Raw genomic sequence first — 20,176 nt, forward strand, 5'->3', positions numbered from 1 at the left:
AGCAAATAGCAGGGTGTTTGGGTATTGGCTCAGCTGAAGTTTCCAAAGCGTTCTGCTAATATTATTCTATTTTTAAAAAACAAACCCACCGATTTAAATATAAGAGAAGGAGAGAAGGGTATAATCCTCATTACTTTGTAGTCACACCTTAAAACCTGCTACCCCTTCTGTAACAGCCAATGTATGAAGAATTGTTTGAAAAGCTCCTTAATGCTGAAAGATGCTGACAAGCAAATTACTGACAGGGAGGAAAAGACCAAAATCATCATCAAAGATGCCACTTTAAGTGATCATGGAAAAATTTAGATAAGGATGACAACCGTTTTTTGGCTTATTCAAATTATAAGATGTCAGGGTAAATTCTATTATATATTTTTAGTAATGTTAGCCTCCGTTTTTATTTTTTAAAATAGCTTTATATTTTTGCAATTTATATTGATAAAACATTTATATTATAAAAAATTGCAAAAAATCAGAAACGTTAACACCTTTTTAAAACATAAAATAAATACTACCTATAAAATCCAGACTGAACCTCTGTTGGTACAATCCAACATTTATAAAAATGCCTTGTGTGGTTTTTGAATGTTGTCTCTGTCCCTATCCTTGTTCACCCCCTTGTGGCCATGATATGAGAAGCCAAGAGCCTGGCGGCAAAAAAGAAAGAGAAAAATTAAAGGGCTTGGATAATAAACTGATCATCTCTCATTTTAACAGTATTTCCCATAATTAAGGTAAGTAGGTCTACTTGAAATCTATACGGGTCAAAATCTTGGCAGGAAATAGATGGAAGCCTTGAGGGGGTTATTGTAAGTTATCCCTTCATTAAACTTTCTTGTAATTATGGGCTGAAGTAAGAGAAACTGAATGAGGTGTCCTGCATATACCTCCTAACGGCTGAACCCAATTACAACCACCCAGAGGTCAAAGGAACCAAGTTTTTGCAATCCTTCAAGATCCAGTCTTCTAAGACACAAAGCAGAGTGAAGGGTAGAGAATGAATCTGGCTGGGCAAACAGAGCAAGTCTAGTATACAGTCTTTCTAAAATATTTCATTATAATTATAGTTTCTTTTATAAGGCGTGAGTCCAAGAGATACATTATGGAATAATTCTTGCATAATTTAAAGTTGAATACCTATGCAGTTCCTAGAAAACACCAGAGATAATAGTATTTCACACTACTAGAAAACATTACTGGGACTTCTCTACTCCATCTATGCCTGCAGATATATAAGCTGGCATTTGAGGGGTTCAGATAATTAGACTTTTTTGTATTAGAGTGACAATAAGGTAGGGGAACAAAGAGAAAGGCAGAAATGGGGATGCAGAGCTCAGTTGCTGTTTGCTGATGGTCTTCTTCCACTCGGGCCCTCTATTAAAAAGTTAACTCTCCAGCTCCTACATACAGTATTAAGATCAACACTGATTACCTACTAATCAAATTGAACATGTGTCTAAGACACCAACAAAGCAGGGTCACCAAGAATATGTAAAAGAATATCAGAAAATTTACGGATGAAGCTATTTTTATTTCAGCATGTTGGTAAATTTTGTAACATTTTAGAAAAGTGAAATTTTCTTTCAAAGTTTAGTGTAGTTGTACTACACTTGTGTAGTGTAGTTTAGTGTAGGGTTGTAGCACCTGATAATCTTTTTACCGTAGCTTTGCATCTTCCAAAGACCAACTGTGAAGCAATGGCTACCTTCAGAGGGAAAGTACCCCTAACCCACTGTCGCTGATGCTCAGGAGAATATAGAGTATGGTATGGCCCCAGGGGCTGCATCTCTACCCCTTGCCAGCGGCTCAGAGGACTTGGTCATATCCTTTTCCCCAATTTTTGTTATTGTTCTTTGGAAGGCTAAGTCTAAGAGTTCACAAGGCAAAAAAAAAAAAAAAAAAAAAAAAAAATGCATTTCCCTCGATAATCTTCAATATAGGTTTGTACTCAGAGATTTGTGTTCAAAAGGACAACGTTGATAGCTAACAGAAACCTTGGGCACGTTACTTCCCTTTCTATTATCAAGAAAATGAAAAGATTGAAGATGATCTCTGAAATCTTGACTCAGTCCCCGGGATCAATACTGGCAGGTCCCCCCATCCCTAACGTTGTGTTTACGGTAAAGCGTTCAAAATAGAACGAATGGTGTAGTACCAGACTAAATCTCCCTCAACTCTTTCCTTTTTCGCCAGAGGCAACCCTTAGTAAATAGTTATGTATCTTTTCCAGCTATTTTCTATGCAGATACATGATCTCCTTTAAACACTCAAATGGGAACATTTTCATCTCACACGCCTTGGAGAACCTCTAGAACCTTTTTTGAAAGCTCTCTTCTGAACCCGTTTCCCCTAAAGCCGGAGCCTCATTTGCAGACACAACTTCAGAGCGTCGCCGCTCTGTCTCACGGTCTTTTACTCTGGGGCGGGGCCGGCTGCCACAGCAACACACACCTCCCCACTTTCGCTTTGTGGGCGGCCCCCCTCAGAGGCAGCTGACACTTTCCTCAGACCGCCTTCCAATCCCGAGCGCCGGGAGTTCGCGGCGGTGCTTTGCCTCATTTCCGTCTCGCAAGGCGATTGGCTCAAGACTCCTTCCTTCGGGTTTGAGCCCTCAGCTCGCGCCAGGACCCGGCGCACTGTGATGACGACATCGGCCGGCGGCGGCGCCGACGACACCTGGGAGGCTGGGAGGGCTTCCGGGGCTGCCGGCCTGGCCGCTGAGAGCTGCTGTCATGGCGGCCGCTGTTTGGGGCTTCTTTTCCGTCCTTCTTCTGTTGCTCTCAGGGGATGCCCAGAGCTCGGAGCTGCCTGGGGCTACTGCCGATGGGTCAGGCGGGACTGGGGTCGGCATAGGAGATCGCTTCAAGATTGAGGGACGTGCGGTTGTTCCAGGAGTGAAGCCCCAGGACTGGATCTCGGCCGCCCGAGTGCTAGTAGACGGAGAAGAGCATGTCGGATTCCTTAAGTGAGCATCCTATGGGCAGCGGGAAAGCGGTTGGCGTGGAAGCCAGAAGGGAATTCCCCCTAGGAGAGCCAAGTGTCAAGAACTGACGACGTCGCTGTCGGAGGGTGAAAGGGTGGGCGTCAAAGCAGTCCGTGCCGGGAGACCTTGGGAAGCAACCCGACGCTTTCCCCTATATTCCCCATCACCCCATTCCGTGTGTCCCCGAAATGAGGGTGGCAGGTGCTTGCCCCAGGGCCGAAGCAGTGGGATCCGTTATCTTCAACTCCATTTTTGACCCCTCTTGGGCCCTCGGGACAGGTGGACCCCTTATTTGTTTTTTGCTGAATTCTTTCCTTTGCATCTCATTTGGTCTCTCTAGAATCTGGCCACTTTTTGCGTTCATTTCAGTCTTTTGGCAGTTTGATGTTGTGTAGAAGGATGCTAAACAAGTGGGAATTCTCAAAACCCAAAGGACTTCTATGATGGCATAGACTGGGAGGCTAATGTTGCTGCTTCTCAAATTAATGGGCCCTGAAGTCCCTAATCAAAGCACCTTTTTTTTTTTTTATGCCTGGTGGTGGGATTGTTGTTCTTTTTTACAGTTGAATTCATCGAGGGATTTGCAACATCACACTTGGTGGCATTTATGTGAGACTGGGGTTTCTCCACATTTGCTTATATGCTTCTTTCTTTTCTAGTTATTAGCAAAAATGGGATTTCAGCCTATATTAAAGAACGTGGTGAATTTATTAGCATTCCAGTTTTGCAGTCGCCTGCTTTTCAGATGTTTAGGCACAAATGTGATGTTTTAAGTCTTTCAGTCACTGCTTGGGAGGTGAAACTGTGAACTGAAAGAAAATATTTAGGAAAGGAAGTGTTTCTCTGATAGGTTTGTATACCAGCAAGTGGTATTTGCAACCCAGACATCTTAAATTTGGACGTTTACTTCTAAATCTGATTTGCAAATATTCAGATCATCCAGGTGCTGTTGAATGAGGTTTGAATCTCAGATTAATAGATAATGATGAGAAGTTAGTCTTTTTTTTTTTTTTTTTTTTTTTTTTTTAAGATTTCATTTATTTATTTGACAGAGAGAGATCAGAAGTAGGCAGAGAGGCAGAGAGAGAGAGAGAGGAGGAAGCAGGCTCCCCGCTGAGCAGAGAGCCCGATGCGGGACTCGATCCCAGGATCCCGAGACCATGACCTGAGCCGAAGGCAGAGGCTCAACCCACTGAGCCACCCAGGCGCCCGAGAAGTTAGTCTTTTAATACTATTTGTATTTACAAATCTGGCGTAGGGCATTCTTGAGGGTTTGCCCCAAGTAATGATGTTTTAATGAAAAAACTTTTTTTTTTTTTTAAGATTTTTTTTATTTGCCAGAGAGAGCGAGAGTACACACAAGCAGGCAGAGGGGCAGGCAGAGGCAGTGAGAGAAGCAGGCTCCCTGTCGAGCAAGGAGCCCGATGCGGGACTTGATCCCAGGACCCTGGGATCATGACCTGTGCCGAAGGCAGCGGCTCAACCAACTGAGCCACCCAGGCGTCCCTAATGAAAAAACTCTTAATTAAACCTTGGGACATTAGTGTAAATTGACGTTTTGGCTTCTCTTTTCTGCAGTATTCAATTCTTTTAAAAAGCATTTATTAGTTTCGTTTTTTGAAGATTTTATTTTATTTATTTATTTAACAGACATACACCGAGAGAGGGAACACAAGCAGAGGGAGTGAGTGAGGGAGAAGTGGGCTCCCCGCAGGGAAACCGATGTGGGTCTCGATCCTAGGACCCTGGGATCATAACCTGAGCTGAAGGCAGACGTTTAACGACTGAGCCACCCAGCCGCCCCTAATATTTTTATTTTAAAGTAATGTATAAGCAATATGTTTATTGAAGAAAATGTAAACAAGTTAGGGATAACAAGACTTAACATTTTATTGTATGTTTTCCGATGAGTTTTTAATAGTAAAATACAATATGTAGTACTTTGTCATCTGTTTTTTTTTTATCCCCCAGTTAATATTTTGGGAGCAGTTACTTACACCATTTCATGTTCTTCTGTTTGTAGAAAGAATTAGCTAAGAATTAATATGAGGAGCTTATGTTGGGAAACTTGTAAGAGGGATAGTAATTGTCTTGTACTTGTTATGCATAATTAGCTTGGAGTTTTGACTTAACAGTTAGGCTTGTTGGCTGATAGAAATGAGGGGAGTTTTGACTGTGGGTGCTTCATGCCACTTATTGCCCTCATCACTGTGTATATAAAGCATAACTTATTTCAGTAGTCTTCTGTTTGGGGACATTTAGGTACTTTTCAGTTCTTTTGATGTAGTAGATTTTATGCACTATGCTTTTTTGGGGAACTTTTTGTTATGGAAAATTGCAGACATACACTAAAATAAACGACAGTTTCATGAATGCATAGGTACCCATCACAATCTACTGTTCCGTTTCATGTCTCCTCTGTACCACATTTATTTTTTTTCTGGAATATTTAAATATCACCCTAAATATAATCTCCCTTGAAAAAGCATGTGTCTCTAAAAGGTAAGGGCTTAAAAAAAACCCACAATACCATTATTGACTTAATAAAATAAGTAATAATGCCACAGCTTCATCTAATACCCAGTTCATTTATCTAAAAAATGCTCCATGTAATTCTTTCAAGTCAGGATCCAACAAAGCTTACATATTGCAGAGTACATTTTTTTAAAATTTATTTATTTATTTTAATAATCATATAGTGTATTTTTATCCCCAGGGGTACAGGTCTGTGAATTGCCAGGTTTACACATTTCACAGCACTTGCAGAGTACATTTTTAAAACCAAGTTTTAAAATTTCACTATAAAATTTATATGTTATCTTTCTCAAATATTTGTCTTACGGTGAAAAATAGATTTGCATTTTCCTTTGGGTAGTTAGATCTGCTGCTGTGTTTCACAATCATTCGTTTAATTCTTTTTCTGGATCTAGAAAAATATTTTGAAGTTTGTTTATTGAGGTTCCCATCAAGAAGCAGAAGACACCCAAATTAGAAAAATTCAAGGAAAGTCTAATGAAGGGATTAAACACTGTAGTCATGGTATAGGGAAACAACCAGATTGTGCAGTACTCTAGAGTTTACAACCTCAAGGCTACTATTACCTCTAAGCCTGAAGGAATTAGGAGAGGTAAAGTTTACTGGGACCTAGAGGGGAAGAAAGGACTGCCTTCAGAGGAGCACTGTCCCTTGACACAGCAAGTCAGAGGTGGCCTCTCAGGGGAGAGATGGGGAAAATTATGCTAAGCTCATTTTCTTTCCTTCTTCCAGTCTACAAAGAGTTGAAGGGTGGTGAGTGGGTGCGAAGGCCCAGTGATGATATCCAGCCCAGGAATAAGTTAACTTGATGTTTACATTTCAGTTCTGTTTTAGTTCAGTCTGTACTTTGAAATAGCAAGAAATGTCTTTTCCTTTTACCTTCAGTAAATATTGTGGGTATGGCAGAATAAATTATTCCTTCAGCTGTGAAGCCTAAGGATTTTTTTTTTTTAAAGATTTTATTTATTTATTTATTAGGGAGAGAGAGAGAGAGTGCGAGTGAGCACAGAGGGAGAGTGAGAGGGACAAGCAGACTCCGCACTGAGCAGAGAGCCTGATCTGGGACTCCATGCAGGACCCTGAGATCATGACCTGAGCTGAAGGGAAACACTTAACCGACTGAGCCACCCAGTTGCCCCGAAAGAGCCCAGTGATTTAAGAAGCATTATTTAATGTATTATGATCCAGGGACTTCTCTGATAAAGCAGTTCCTTTTAGGATCATTTGTTTTTTCCTGAAACATAAACTTCGTTTTCCTCAGCGTGTCAGTTTCCCAATATTAAAAAACAAATTGATTTTGATCTGCGAATCTGAAATTATCAGCTCTTGGATGGGATGGTTTTCTAAGTATAGAAGGTTTTTAAAAAGTCAGTATGGAAAAGGCAGATAGTTTTAACTACATAAATCTGTTAAACTTATGTATATCCAAACAAAAGTAACCAGAGTAAATGGGAACTATTTGTAACAAGTGGAACAAATTGTACTTGATGGCATTCTTCTTAGAAAGAAAGACAACAAAATGCAAACAAAAACTAGGGGGAAAAAAGCCATTTATTTTTAATTAAGGAGTTGTTGCAGGCAAAATTGGAACCTTAATGTAGTTATGATGCATTTTGATAATTTCTCTTGAATGAAGACATGGCTTCAGAATTGAAACTGTGCCCCTGTTATCAACTATCCCCCAGAAGGAACTAGAACTACTTTCTATGTCAGGATTCTCTGCTCCTGTGGAGTGCTGTGGTGTATTTTCCAGAACCCCTTCTGTGTGATTATGGAAGCTAAAGCATGGGGACAATTCTTGCCAGTTTGGGGACTTTTTTTGTTGTTAATTTCTGTGTCATTTGATGGGGGGGTTGATTTGGGAGTTAACAGATGATTTAGAACATAAGAAAAAAGCAAGCTGTTGATCAGAAGTATCTAAATATGATTTTCATTTTTCTAGGACAGATGGGAGTTTTGTGGTTCATGATATACCTTCTGGATCTTATGTAGTGGAAGTTATATCTCCAGCTTACAGGTTTGATCCTGTCCGAGTAGATATCACTTCAAAAGGAAAAATGAGGTAAGGGCACCTGATTTAGTTTTTACAAAAGGCAAGGCTGCTGAGTACCTCCTATATTCCTTTTAGAATTTATAGTTAGGGTTGAAAAGTTTCTCATTTAAAGTAGGTATTCCATAAAAATATCCTTATATTGTCTTTAATTTAAAAAATTTTTTCCTCTCTGCCCCCATCTCCCAATATCCTTACATTGTTTTAATTTAAGCATTGGTAATACTACAAAGTTGAACTTCCTCCTGCTCTGGCTTAAATTTATTTTAAAGCTCCTGATATGATTATAATAGAGAAGGGGCACGATTACCTACCATGAGAGCAAAAGCCCTGTGAAAGTTATAATTGAAATAATGATTGTCAGTTGGTTAAGCTTCTGTCTTTGACTAAGGTATGGTCCCAGGACCCTGAGAGTCCCACATCTCATCCTTACTCAGCGGGGAGGCTGCTTCTCCCTCTGCCTGCTGCTCCCCCTGCTTGTGCACTCTCTCTCTTTCTCTCTGACAAATAAATAAATCTTAAAAAAAAAAAAAGGAAATATGATTATTTAAAGTGGGAAATAATTAACTTTTCTAAATTAGAAATATTATATGCCACCTGTTTTTCACTGGGATATTTTGACAATACCTCTTAATATCTACTTAATAGTTGCATTTATCTGGAAATTTCTTCAGTTCTTCCTTTCTGAAATATTTAGTGTACAGTAGAAATTTAGTATTTTGGGGGCAAACGATGGATTACATTGTGTAGTTTATCTCAAAGTGAGAATCATGATAAGAAGAGAAAAAAGCACAGTATAATTTCTAAGTAGATGAGCATATGCTTTGAAGTTGAGGTGAAAAGATGTGGGAATAATTCAGGCTGTGAGTATAGAATACCACAAATCCATTTGAAGTTAGAATCTGTTGTGTAGATGTCCACAGTTATTCCTTCTGTTATCAGCAGTTTATTTATTTATTTATTTATTTACCTATTATTGTCCCATACTAGTAGTATTCTCTTTGGTCTAAACTGACCAATAAATAAATAAATAAATAAATAAATAAATAAGTGAATTTTATTTATTTGTTTATTTTTTTCTAGCTTTATTGAGGTATGGTGACAAATATGAAAGAATTTTGAGTGGTAATGTCTCTTTGAGCTATCACAAAATAACTCCATGTTACAGTAATAAAGCATAGGTCTTGGAAAGGCAAAAATAATTTTGGGGTTCTGTTTTATTACTGACCTTTTTGTTATGTGCCGAGAATATTTAGATTGATTTGTAGCGACCCCAAATTGAGCTGACATGATAGAGATATGTTTAGTTGGTACCATAATATTTACATTTGAGATAGTGTTTACACCTAAAATGTTTTTCTTCTTTCTTCACCTTATGTTTTGCTTTGTTTTGTTTTTGGACACTGAATGTCATAAAAGTATAATATTATAATTCACATAGAGTGAGTCTCACATAGAGCTGTCTCATCCTTTATATCAGCTACAGATTAGTCCATTGATGCCAGTGCCTACTGATGGACAGGTAGGGTTTTCTTTCTCCTCCTTTTTTTTTTTTTTAAAGATTTTATTTATTTATGACAGAGAGATAACAAGAGAGGGAGCACAAGCACCGGAGAGCTGGAGAGGGAGAAGCAGGCTCCCCACTGAGCAGGGAGCCCAGTGGATCCCAGGATCCTGGGATCATGACCTGAGCTGAGGGCAGATGCCCAATGACTGAGCCACCCAGGTGCCCATTCTTTCTCCTTTTTTAACATGTGTAATGAACAGAGACAATTATAACTTACATTCTTGATATTATCATGAAACTAATATAATGATGCCACTAAAAATGATGCCACTTAGAAACAAATTACCCCCTCCCCCGATTTTTGAAGTTAAAATTGTTGTCTTAGAATAGTCTAGTTTGTCCAAATTCTAATCATATTTCTTGCTGTTGGCTATTTAGAGCAAGGGTAAAGCGTGAATTGAAGGTAATCTCTTGTAAATATGTTTATAAATATTTGATTAGAATAAGTGGATTTTTTCAAAGTAGTTGAAGCACATTAGGTATCAGATTTCTCACATCTTGTTTTAGAGGCATGAAGACTTGTAAGAAAATATATAGGTAAAATCCTAGTATGTTAAATTTAAACTTTAAAGGACTTACATTGGGACGCCTGGGTGGCTCAGTCATTAAGTGTCTGCCTTCAGCTCAGGTCATGATCCCAGAGTCCTGGGATCGAGTCCCGCATTGGGCTCCCTGCTCAGCGGGAAGCCTGCTTCTCCTTCTCCCACTCCCCCTGCTTGTGTTCCCTCTCTTGCTGTCTCTCTTTCTGTCAAATAAATAAAATCTTTAAAAAAAAAAAACTTTAAAAAAAACAAGGGACTTATCATGACTTTTTATATATTTTAGAATTGTAAGTTTGGAGATGGGTGGGTGTGTAGATTACACTGTACATTATGTACACATTTCACAGGTTTTTAAAGAAATAGCAAAAACACTGAATACTGGGGGAAATGAGAGTTGTTAAAAGGGGATGCTTGGGGATGCCTAGGTGGCTCAGTCAGTTAAGCTGCTGTCTTCGGCTCAGGTCGTGATCCCAGATTCCTGGGATTGAGTCCTGTATCCGGCTCCTTGCTCAGCCGGGAGCCTGCTTTTCTTTCCGCCTCTGCCTGCCACTCTGCCTGCTTGTGCATACACGCTCTCTCTCTTTGATAAATAAATAAAATCTTTAAAAAAAAGGGGGGGGAATGCTTGTCTATTAGAAACTATGATTTATATTTATGTACTTTTGCTCTGAATTTTGAATAAAGTAAGCAAGTAGAAATATTTTTCTATATATAAAGGTTTTTGCTTTGGGTAAAGAGTACTTCCTGCTTTAGCGTTTAAGGACTGGTTGCAGTGGGATTCATATTCTCAGTTCCATTCCTGATGATAGGATGCCTGAAGCATAGGTTAAAAACAAGGCCCTTAACATTTTAATAATTGTGGATGGGACAGAATAGAGAAAGAGGGGGATTTAAATAAGATCCTAATATTCTTGGCCAGTATTTTGTAAGCATGCTTGGTATATGATAAACATTTCCTTTTAAATGTATAGCTCCTAGAAGAGTAAGGGAAGTCCTTGGGGGACAAACTATAAGCCACTTTCATTCCTGGGGGTTTTGATATTCTAACCAAAACACTCAGATTTGGGGCATCTGGGTGGCTCAGTTGGCTAAGCATCCAACTCTTAATCTTAGCTCAGTTCTTCATCTCAGCTCGTGGAGCCTACTTAAAAAAAAAAAAAAAAGAAAAGAAAAAGAAGCTTAGATTTTATTAGCAGTATGTAGGTAAGAGGTAAGTCTTAGGCTTTCTTTGAGCCAGAATTAGATCTAGGACTTGATTTTCTCTTTGACCCTTGGCACTAAAATCCAAAAGACCAGGCTCCCAATCTGGGCCTGGCCTTTTGGAGGGAAAAATGTCTCCTGAAATTTAATAGTCACCATCCTACTCTCATTGAAATTTAGTGTGTGAATTTATTACCTCCCGCATAATCCAGAAACTTTCAAGCCATTCAATTAACAAGATCGCTCCTGGTCACAATCCTGCTCTCGTGGTGGAGACAAATGCATAATCTCTCTGCAAGGAGATACTCTCTGTCCAGGCCCATACGTAAAAAAAGTACATAACTTATCAAATACCCAAGAAAACAATGTATATTGAGTCAGCAGATGAATTAGACCTCTGAGAACCTTAGATAATAGAATTATTGGATATAAACTATGAAATAGTTTATATTTAAAATGCTAAAACAAATAAAAGATTTATTGCCATAAGAGTAAGATACTACAAAAATAGATCATAGATATTTGAAAAAAAAAAAAACAAAATAGAACTTCTCCAATAAATATAAGCTTTGGAATACAAAACTCAATGCATGTGTTAAGCAACTGAACAGAGGTTTGATGAACTACAAGATGGATCAGAAGAAACTTACCCAGAATCTAGTACACATAAAGGAATGGACACTGTGAAAGAATTTAGTTAACAAGACGCCGAGTAGAGAATGAAAAGATTGAACGGGTGTCAAATAGAAGTTCTGAAAGCAAGCGAGTGAGCAGCGGGGAGGCAGTTTTCAAAGAGTAAGCCTGGAACATGTGTGAAAGTGGGTGAGAGTTTTTTTTTTTTTTTTTTTAAGATTTTATTTATTTGACAGACAGAGATCACAAGTAGGCAGAGAGGCAGGCAGAGAGAGAGGAGGAAGCAGGCTGCCTGTTGAGCAGAGAGCCCGATGTGGGGCTCGATCCCAGGATGCTGGGATCATGACCTGAGCCGAGGGAAGAGGCTTTAACCCACTGAGCCACCCAGGCGTCCCTGGGTGAGAGTTTTGATTAAAGTTAGTGCATCTCAGGTGAAAATGTAGTGTTACCTATAGCACTGTTGCAGGACTTTCTTGAATCATAAATTTTTCCTGCAAAATAGACTTGAAAATTAGGTATGTTTATTAATTCATATCTCAGACAGCCAAAGAGATACGCAGCATTTTGTATATTTATAGCAAAATTAATTTATTATTAAATATAATCAAAGAGCATTAAAGCTAGAAGAATTTCTAAAAGAGCTAATCCCACAGGCCTGTGTAATGACAGAGCTACAGCTCAAAATTAGGTCTCCCGATTTCAAGTCTAGTGTTCTTTCTCTACATTTTGCTAAATACTTTAGAAATACAGATAAGATTTTTAAGATCAAGAGTTTAGATGCCAAAGCATTTTGGAAAAAGCGAAAGGTATTGCTAAAAATTATGAGTAGTTCTTTTAACTAGTAATGTTTTTGATAAAACTACTGATGCTTTTCTCATATGGCTTTATCAGAGCAAGATATGTGAATTACATCAAAACATCAGAAGTGGTCAGACTGCCCTATCCTCTCCAAATGAAATCTTCAGGCCCACCTTCTTACTTTATTAAAAGGGAATCATGGGGCTGGACAGACTTTCTAATGAACCCGATGGTATGTATCATGCTACAATTAAGTATCTTAACTACTCTCTAATTTGATTCTAGGTAGTCAAAAATGTCTAATCCTGGTGAGGAAGAAAAGACGTCAGATTGTTAGATGAAAGGTTAATTGTGAATGGTTTATTGATTTATTGATTTCAGGAAAATAGTAGCTTCGGAAATAATGGAAATAATGTAGTGAGAATTGCATGGTTGCTTTGACATTGAAATGTGCAACAGAAATGGGGTAAATACTTATGATGAAATGTTTTAAAATGCAAATGGAATAAGAGTATGTGGTAAGTCACATGTAGAGTTAGCAGTCTCATCCTTCGTTCTTCCTGCCTATTAGTTCACTGATGGATGTGCCATCATTTATTGAACAGCCACTGTTGGTGGCTTGAGTAAGCATTTTTCTCCTTTTTTCACATGTGTAGTAAACAGAGAAATTATTCTGTGATAATTTAAATACTTGGTGTGAAACTGATGTTATGGTGTCCACTAATAATAAAGCACTAATAGGATACATTCTTTAGAAACAAATTAACTTTTTTTTTCTGCTTCTGAAAGTTGAATTATTATCTTGAAATATTCTAAATGGTGATCATATTCCTTGCTGATAGCTATTTAAATCACAAACAGGAATATTTGGAGAAGGTACATTTTTTGAGAGGAATAAATAGTACCTAAATCTCCTCTCAGGCGTAAAGAACCAGGAGGGTAGAGTGCATAGGAGAAATCAGCAATGAAACTCCAAACCTTATTAAGAAATATCTGCATATTCTCATTTCTGAAATTCCGTGGAAACGTACCTAGGGCTAGAAGCTTGGCAGGCATTTTTTAAAACTGATCTGTTGTAGTAGTCACCTGGTACTATGTTCCAGTCTTGAGAAGATGTATATTAATTAGAGGGTCAATATAATATTTTCTGCAAGAACCACACAGTCATCTGGAAAGATCCCAGTTGGCCATCAGGATCATTGTTCCTAATGCCAGACTGCAGATTAAGGAAAGTGAGTAACAGAAACATACTGTTTGTGTTAAATAAAATTGTAAACTCTGCAAAATGATAGGTGGCTCATATACGAAGTATATGTTAAGTGTAGATTTTATTCTTCTGTTAAGTGGGGAAAACACTTTCTGGATTTTTTTTCCTCCACAGGTTATGATGATGGTTCTTCCGTTATTGATATTTGTGCTTCTGCCCAAAGTGGTCAATACAAGTGATCCTGACATGAGACGGGTAAGATGTTTGTCCCCTCTGTGGATTTTTGAACCATATTCTGATGCCTGAACCAGCGGTTGTGGCTGAATGGCTTGGGTTTTTTCAGCTTTATCCTAATTCCCAAGCCGAATTCATTGAGGCTGTGTTAACACAGTATCATGTTCCTCTCATTTAATTACTTGTTTCCACTGGACCAGATACATTCAGTTGGTTCTGCCTGATAAAAGCCTGGGTCTCTTCATATAGCTTAAACACTCTTCTTAGTACGACTGTCTTTGTGCCTCTCTTGTTAAATAGTTCAAATGGTACCCCAATCCATATAGTTTGCAAAATGATAGCTTTTTATAATTTACCTTTATTTTATAAAACTCTTCAGAGTATATATTTAGTTTTTGTGTTCAGATACACACACACACACAAATTCAGTTAACTAAGGGAGAAAAATAGAATAGTGGCTTCTAGACTTTTCACCACAAAATCATACTGGTTTTGCAATGGGCAGGGAGTTGCCAAGTAAGGTGCTTCAAATTTAGTGCCACTGCTTTGTCTCTTAAATATTGGCTTCCATGAAATCTTCAGAATTCTTTTTAAAGATTTTATTCATTTTATTGACAGACAGAGATTGCAAGTAGGCAGAGAGGCAGGCAGAGAGAGAGGAAGGGAAGCAGGCTCCCCGCTGAGCAGAGAGCCCGATGCAGGGCTTGATCCCAGGACCCTGGGATCATGACCTGAGTCGAAGGCAGAGGGTTTAACCCACTGAGCCACCCAGGCGCCCCCCAGAATTTTTTTTAAACCCTTATTTTTCTTCTACCTGGAAACCATCAACAAGCCTGTTTCCTCAGTTCCAGGTTTTTCCATTGTATGTAATATATTAATGTATTGACACCTTATTCATTGCTGAATGAACATTTTTTTTTAAAGATTTTGTTTATTTATTTGACAGAGATCACAAACAGGCAGAGAGGCAGGCAGAGAGAGAGAGAGGAGGAAGCAGGCTCCCTGCTGAGCAGAGAGCCCGATGCGGGGCTCGATCCCAGGACCCTGAGATCACGACCCGAGCCGAAGGCAGAGGCTTAACCCACTGAGCCACCCAGGCGCCCCTGAATGAACATTTTTTAATTGATATCTGTGTTATAGATACTAGGGATACAAAAATGAGTTGTATATCATCCCTGTTGTCAACAGACTCAGAATCCAGTTAAATGTAGGAAATAGAATGAATTTATAAACACTCTTCTTGCCATCAGAGGATTGTGGGTGTATGTGTGAGAGAGTTTTAAATGGGAAAATAAGATACACATCAAATAAATTAAAATGTTTGCTGAGGTAGTAGATGATTAAGTTCTGTAGAAGGCAAGGCATTTATCCCAAGCTGGAATAGCAGAAAAAGCTTCATGATCAAAGAATGCTTTATGATACTTCAGAATGTCTTATTGCCAAATTCGACATTTTTGCTTCAGTGTTGGTCAGAAAGTACATCCTATGTCATCTTTGTATCTGTTAACCACTTAACCCTGTGGTATCAATAGAAGGAAACGTTGGAGGTCACATTGGATCAAAAGTTCATTCCTTGCAGAGTGCTTTGCACAAAGTAAGCAGTGTAAAAAGGTCTTTATTCAAGAGCTTCAGAACTGAGGAGATTCAGAAATAGAGTTGATGATACATTTTTGCAGGGTCTCAAGACCTCTTACCATATGCATTTAATTTTTGATGATTAGAACTTGTTAACATTTCTGATTTATGCTTATAATGTTTCTTTTCCTGGGTGTATCTGTAAATGCACTTTCTCCTTGAAAACCCATGTATAAATTCTACCTTTGGGGAGAAAGCCTAAGCTAATATCCAAGTGGTGTTCAACTTTAAATGATAGGTAATACAGTTTTTGCTGTTTTTTTTTTCATGTGTAAACTAATACAATTTTAAGTTCACTTTGGAATTTAATGTAAAATTCAGATGTGACATATATTACATAAATATTGTTGAAGGTAGAGCAATACTTTATAGATTGTTGGCTTATTAGAGAGAGGACAAAACCTCAAAATAAAAGTGCCAGATCCTTATGAGGTCCTGCCAGTGATTTGTTTGTAGCATTTCTGTTGCTTGCTTTAGTTGCTGTGATTGAGGTCACTCAGGCCTTAATAGCATTCACAGAATTATTACTAAGGGCCTTATGAATGAAGTGTTGGAAATATGTAGTTATTGTCCAAACATTTCTGATAACCTTGTATATAGTTAAAGACTGATATTCTTTTTTATATGCATCTAAAGAAAGCATGAATTTAGAAAAACATTAAAACAGTAAGAGCATTTTAACCAGAAAACAAAATAAGATGGCAAGAATATGATCACATATAATCATAGAAAATACTCTTTAGGAAAACATAAGCTGAATCACACCAACGTAAGATTTATTGGACATTAATTAAGGACCACAATGCTTAGTAGTATAAAGGAGGTATGAAACATGGTTTCTGAAGGGCTGTGGGTAGAACATTGCTGAGGACCAGTAGCTGCTCTTTATTCTATTCCTCTCCTTTAATGGAAGTGTTAGTTGTTAGATGACTTGAAGGATCCCAATGCCTTCCCTTTTACTGTGCTTTGTCCTCTTGCAGGAGATGGAACAGTCGATGAATATGCTGAATTCCAACCACGAATTGCCTGATGTTTCTGAGTTCATGACAAGACTCTTCTCTTCAAAATCTTCTGGCAAGTCTAGCAGCGGCAGCAGTAAAACAGGCAAAAGTGGGGCTGGCAAAAGGAGGTAGTTGGACAGTTGGAGATAGCATTTGCACAAATATGGATCACTGGGTGACATCCAAGTCTTGAGGGGAAACCGTGTGAAGCAACTACTGTAAACTTGAGTCATCTTTAAAGTTGATCTCTTACACCTGTCGTGTGTGGTAACTCTTTAGCACATGTTTTGTACTTGGTACACAAGAAAATCCAGCTTTCATCTTTTGTCTGTATGAGGTCAATATTGATGTCACTGAATTAATTACAGTGTCCTATAGAAAATGACGTTAATAAATTATACGAAGTACTATACATTATGTATATTAAAATGTCTTAATCCAGAGATAAAATGACCTTGTCATTTCTTCTTCACTTAATGTTTCTTTTATTCCAGACAGTTTTCTTCTTTCATTATATGAGGCTTGCAATTGACCTTTCCTATTAAAAAAAAGTGGCTGATATTTTTAGAGCTGCATGCACCATGGTTTTTTGTGTAGCCAGACCTTTCACAATGGTCAGCCCTGCCCTGCACTTAACATTCCCCGATGTTTGAGATGGAAGCCTATGTTCCTATGTAGTTTTAATTTTTGTTAGTACAGTTAGTTTTATTAGAGTATGAATATATGAATGAGAGTAGTTGTTACCAGTTCTTAAATTTTGGTTACCATCTATGGGATTCATTACTGAGTGCCAGTAATGTGCTGTGCTTCAATGTAGGATTCAGAGATGGATAATGTCCAGTGGCTGTCCTTCATAGAGCTTATTATGTAGGGAGGAAGCACAATAATAAGAGGGAATGAATGGTCAGGGGAAGGAAGTGCAGCATAGGAGAGCCTTCTGGAGACTAAGGATGGAAAATCAACCTTAGAGCTCCATGCTGTAATGTTGGTAGTATAGCACGGGGAGCTTTTGAATCTCCTCATCTTTCCCATCATTCTCAGACTTGTTGGAATATAGGTTACATTACTTTACAGTCCGGATTATCTAAAAAACTTTTTATTTCAATAAGTTATAAAAATTTCATACCTTTTATTTTGGTTTATTTTAATTAAAAATGAACTCTGAAACTATACTATTACTTCTCTAGTAAAGGTCTCTTACCCTCTTCTATGTTAAAGAACTCCCCTACTGCTTTCTTAAGGGCATTAAACCAGCCAAAAATAACAAAAGAAGTTGATTCCAGATTCTTATTTTCTCTTTTGGGTAAGTACCATTGTCCATTTTGAAGTGGAGCTTGTAAGTTTTCTTTTAAAGATATAAGTTCTGATACAGGACATTTTATTAACTATATCTCTGTTTGTTAATTATATGCTGAGGTTACCAAACTGGTTGAGCTATGAATGACTAAGATAGGTAAATTAGTTAATGGTAGAACTAGGTAGGTCTTTGAAAATAGAGTCATTTATTGAAAATAAAATATTAAAATACTAGTTGAATGAAAGTTGCAATTTAAAAGAAACAGAATATAGTGAGAGTCGTAGTTGTATGACTGGAAATCATCTTGAAAAATGTCAAAATTTGGATTGTCAAAATTTGCACATATAATACCTAATGACCAAAAAAATTAGAAAGCTCTTCCAAGGAAGTTATCATTTCATGTGCTAATAAAGAAACTTTGTGGTTATTTTATATAGATTCTAAAACCATCTGAATATAAAATCTAGACATCTCTTATATTACAGAATGTTACTATATCAGTTGTATATGAAAATCTTATCTTTGCATAGAACCTTCATCAAAGGCTTAGTGTGCTTACAGATGCAGAAATGATTGTATTTTATTAGGCAATGTTGGGTTTAGTGCAAAGAGCCCATTTAGCTGCTAACTTGCTTTGTGACTTTGGGCAAGTCACTTTCCCTCTTTGAATCATGTCTTGTCTTCTTCATTGTTGTATTTCTAGCGTTGAGCATGTAGGCACACAATAAATGTCTGTTAAATGAATGAATAAATGGGCCTCAAGTTGCCTCATCTGTAAATTGAGGGATTTGGATTAGACCTATAAATTCTTTTTCAGATCTAAAATTATTCCACCAGAATTTTAATCCAGTTCTATTATTTCCTGCCTGTAGGAACGATATATCACTGCCAAGTTTTTCTTTCTTTTCTACTTCTTTGGATTCTTTCTGGTGTTCCGCATTTGGAGGCAAAGTGTTGTTTTGCTCTTTAGGGCCTTTCTTAGATTCATATATATGTATATGTATATACATATATATATATCTCCTTCTTAATATAAGCCTTGTGTTTTAAAATTTTTCACATCTACTAATTTAAACCTGAGTAGTGATTTTGTGCAAACTAAATCTTTGTTTGCCAGCAAGTCCTGAGTGGCTTCCTGGAAGGGTCCATAGCTCCAAAGTTTTCAAGCACTTTTTTAGGAGCGAAAACTTCTGGACTCACCCTGAGTCTGGTTAACATTTTGAAAAGATTCAGGATTTTACCTAGCCTCCCCAGAGTACTAAAGTATCTTATTTTTCCTTTTATGTTTCCTCTGGCAGGAGGCAAGAGGCAATCATTCAACACACTTCTCGGTATTAGAAGGGTTTCAAGGTCCCCACGAGGAATGTCAATAATGATACAGGAGAGCTTTTTCATTTAAATAGTTGCTTAAACTGTCAGGAAGTGCTCAAATTAAAAAGAAAAAAAATCTTTTGAAAACATTTTTATTTAATACCTTAAAAAATTAAACCAAGTATTTTCATCTGTTTATTGCTGTCCAGGTTACATATTGCCTTATTTTTGCATGTTTACAGTTATTTATGTGCCTTTTTAAAATTTAAACCCAACAAAAATAATGCTAAGTAGTAACCTCAAGAAATATATTAGAAACTACTGAACTAGTTTGAATTGAACTAGTTTTGAATTGAACTTTAGCTCAGTTCAAGGAATATGTTGAGATAGGAGCTAGTTGTATTGTGCTCTTTTAGCATTTAGGTGTGATTATTGTCATCATTTAGAGTCAGTTATTTTTTAATTTGTAAGGTATGTGAGAATGTTTCAGTTAGTAAAAATTTGAATTATTCAGGAGAATTTGAAGGTGGATTTCGCAAAATTCAGATGTTGCCTATAAGTTATTAACAATCTTAATATTCTTGAGACAAAGATGGAATATTAAAAGAGCTATTTTAGAAAAAAAAGATTCCCCCTCCAATAGCACCAAACATTAGCTTATCTCTTTTCCCTTTGTAATATGACTTTATTATGGGAGTGTAGGGGAACTGATGCCATTCTTTTTTTTTTTTTAAGATTTTATTTATTCATTTGACACACACAGATCACAAGTAGGCAGAGAGGCAGGCAGAGAGAGGAGGAATCAGGCTCCCTGCTGAGCAGAGAGCCCGATGCAGGGCTTGGGATCCCAGGACCCTGGGATCATGACCCGAGCCGAAGGCAGAGGCTTTAACCCACTGAGCCACCCAGGTGCCCCGGAACTGATGCCATTCTTAATGGCTACGGTCTTCTGGGATTGAGCCAGCCAGGCAAGCAAGCCCGAGAACAAGGAAGAGTAAATTAAGAGAGTCAAGTAGTAAAGAAGAAGAATGGGTAGAGCCATAAAAAACTAGCTGTGCACAGCATTTCCAATAGAAAACTTTTGACAGGGCATTTAATTCCACTAAGATTTAATAAACTAGTAATTGAAGATTCATATGTATACCTCCTTAGATACCAAGTTTACCATATATATGAATGTAAG

At 37.7% G+C, this 20,176-nt stretch overlaps 1 protein-coding gene across 1 annotated transcript; it reads left to right on the plus strand.

The window, feature by feature from the left end:
* Nucleotides 1-2,633: 2,633 nt before the first annotated feature.
* Nucleotides 2,634-18,428, plus strand: EMC7 (ER membrane protein complex subunit 7). Its single transcript, XM_080807983.1, has 5 exons — nucleotides 2,634-2,965; nucleotides 7,461-7,580; nucleotides 12,402-12,540; nucleotides 13,690-13,770; nucleotides 16,365-18,428. Exons 1-5 carry the CDS (start codon nucleotides 2,733-2,735, stop codon nucleotides 16,515-16,517), a joined length of 726 nt encoding a protein of 241 aa, XP_080664109.1. The 5' UTR covers nucleotides 2,634-2,732; the 3' UTR covers nucleotides 16,518-18,428.
* The last annotated feature ends 1,748 nt before the right edge of the window (nucleotides 18,429-20,176 follow it).

The sequence above is a fragment of the Martes martes genome, assembly GCF_963455335.1.
Source record: "Martes martes genome assembly, chromosome: 7".
In the NCBI taxonomy this organism is placed as follows: Eukaryota; Metazoa; Chordata; class Mammalia; order Carnivora; family Mustelidae; genus Martes; species Martes martes.

What these genes read in the sequence shown, in the direction of transcription:
- EMC7 (XM_080807983.1), top strand. Translation starts at nt 2,733, where the DNA reads ATGGCGGCCGCTGTTTGGGGCTTCTTTTCCGTCCTTCTTCTGTTGCTC. An exon ending in ACTTTCTAATGAACCCGATG is followed by an intron (nt 12,541 to 13,689) that starts GTATGTATCATG and finishes TTTCCTCCACAG; the next exon opens with GTTATGATGATGGTTCTTCC. An exon ending in GTGATCCTGACATGAGACGG is followed by an intron (nt 13,771 to 16,364) that starts GTAAGATGTTTG and finishes GTCCTCTTGCAG; the next exon opens with GAGATGGAACAGTCGATGAA.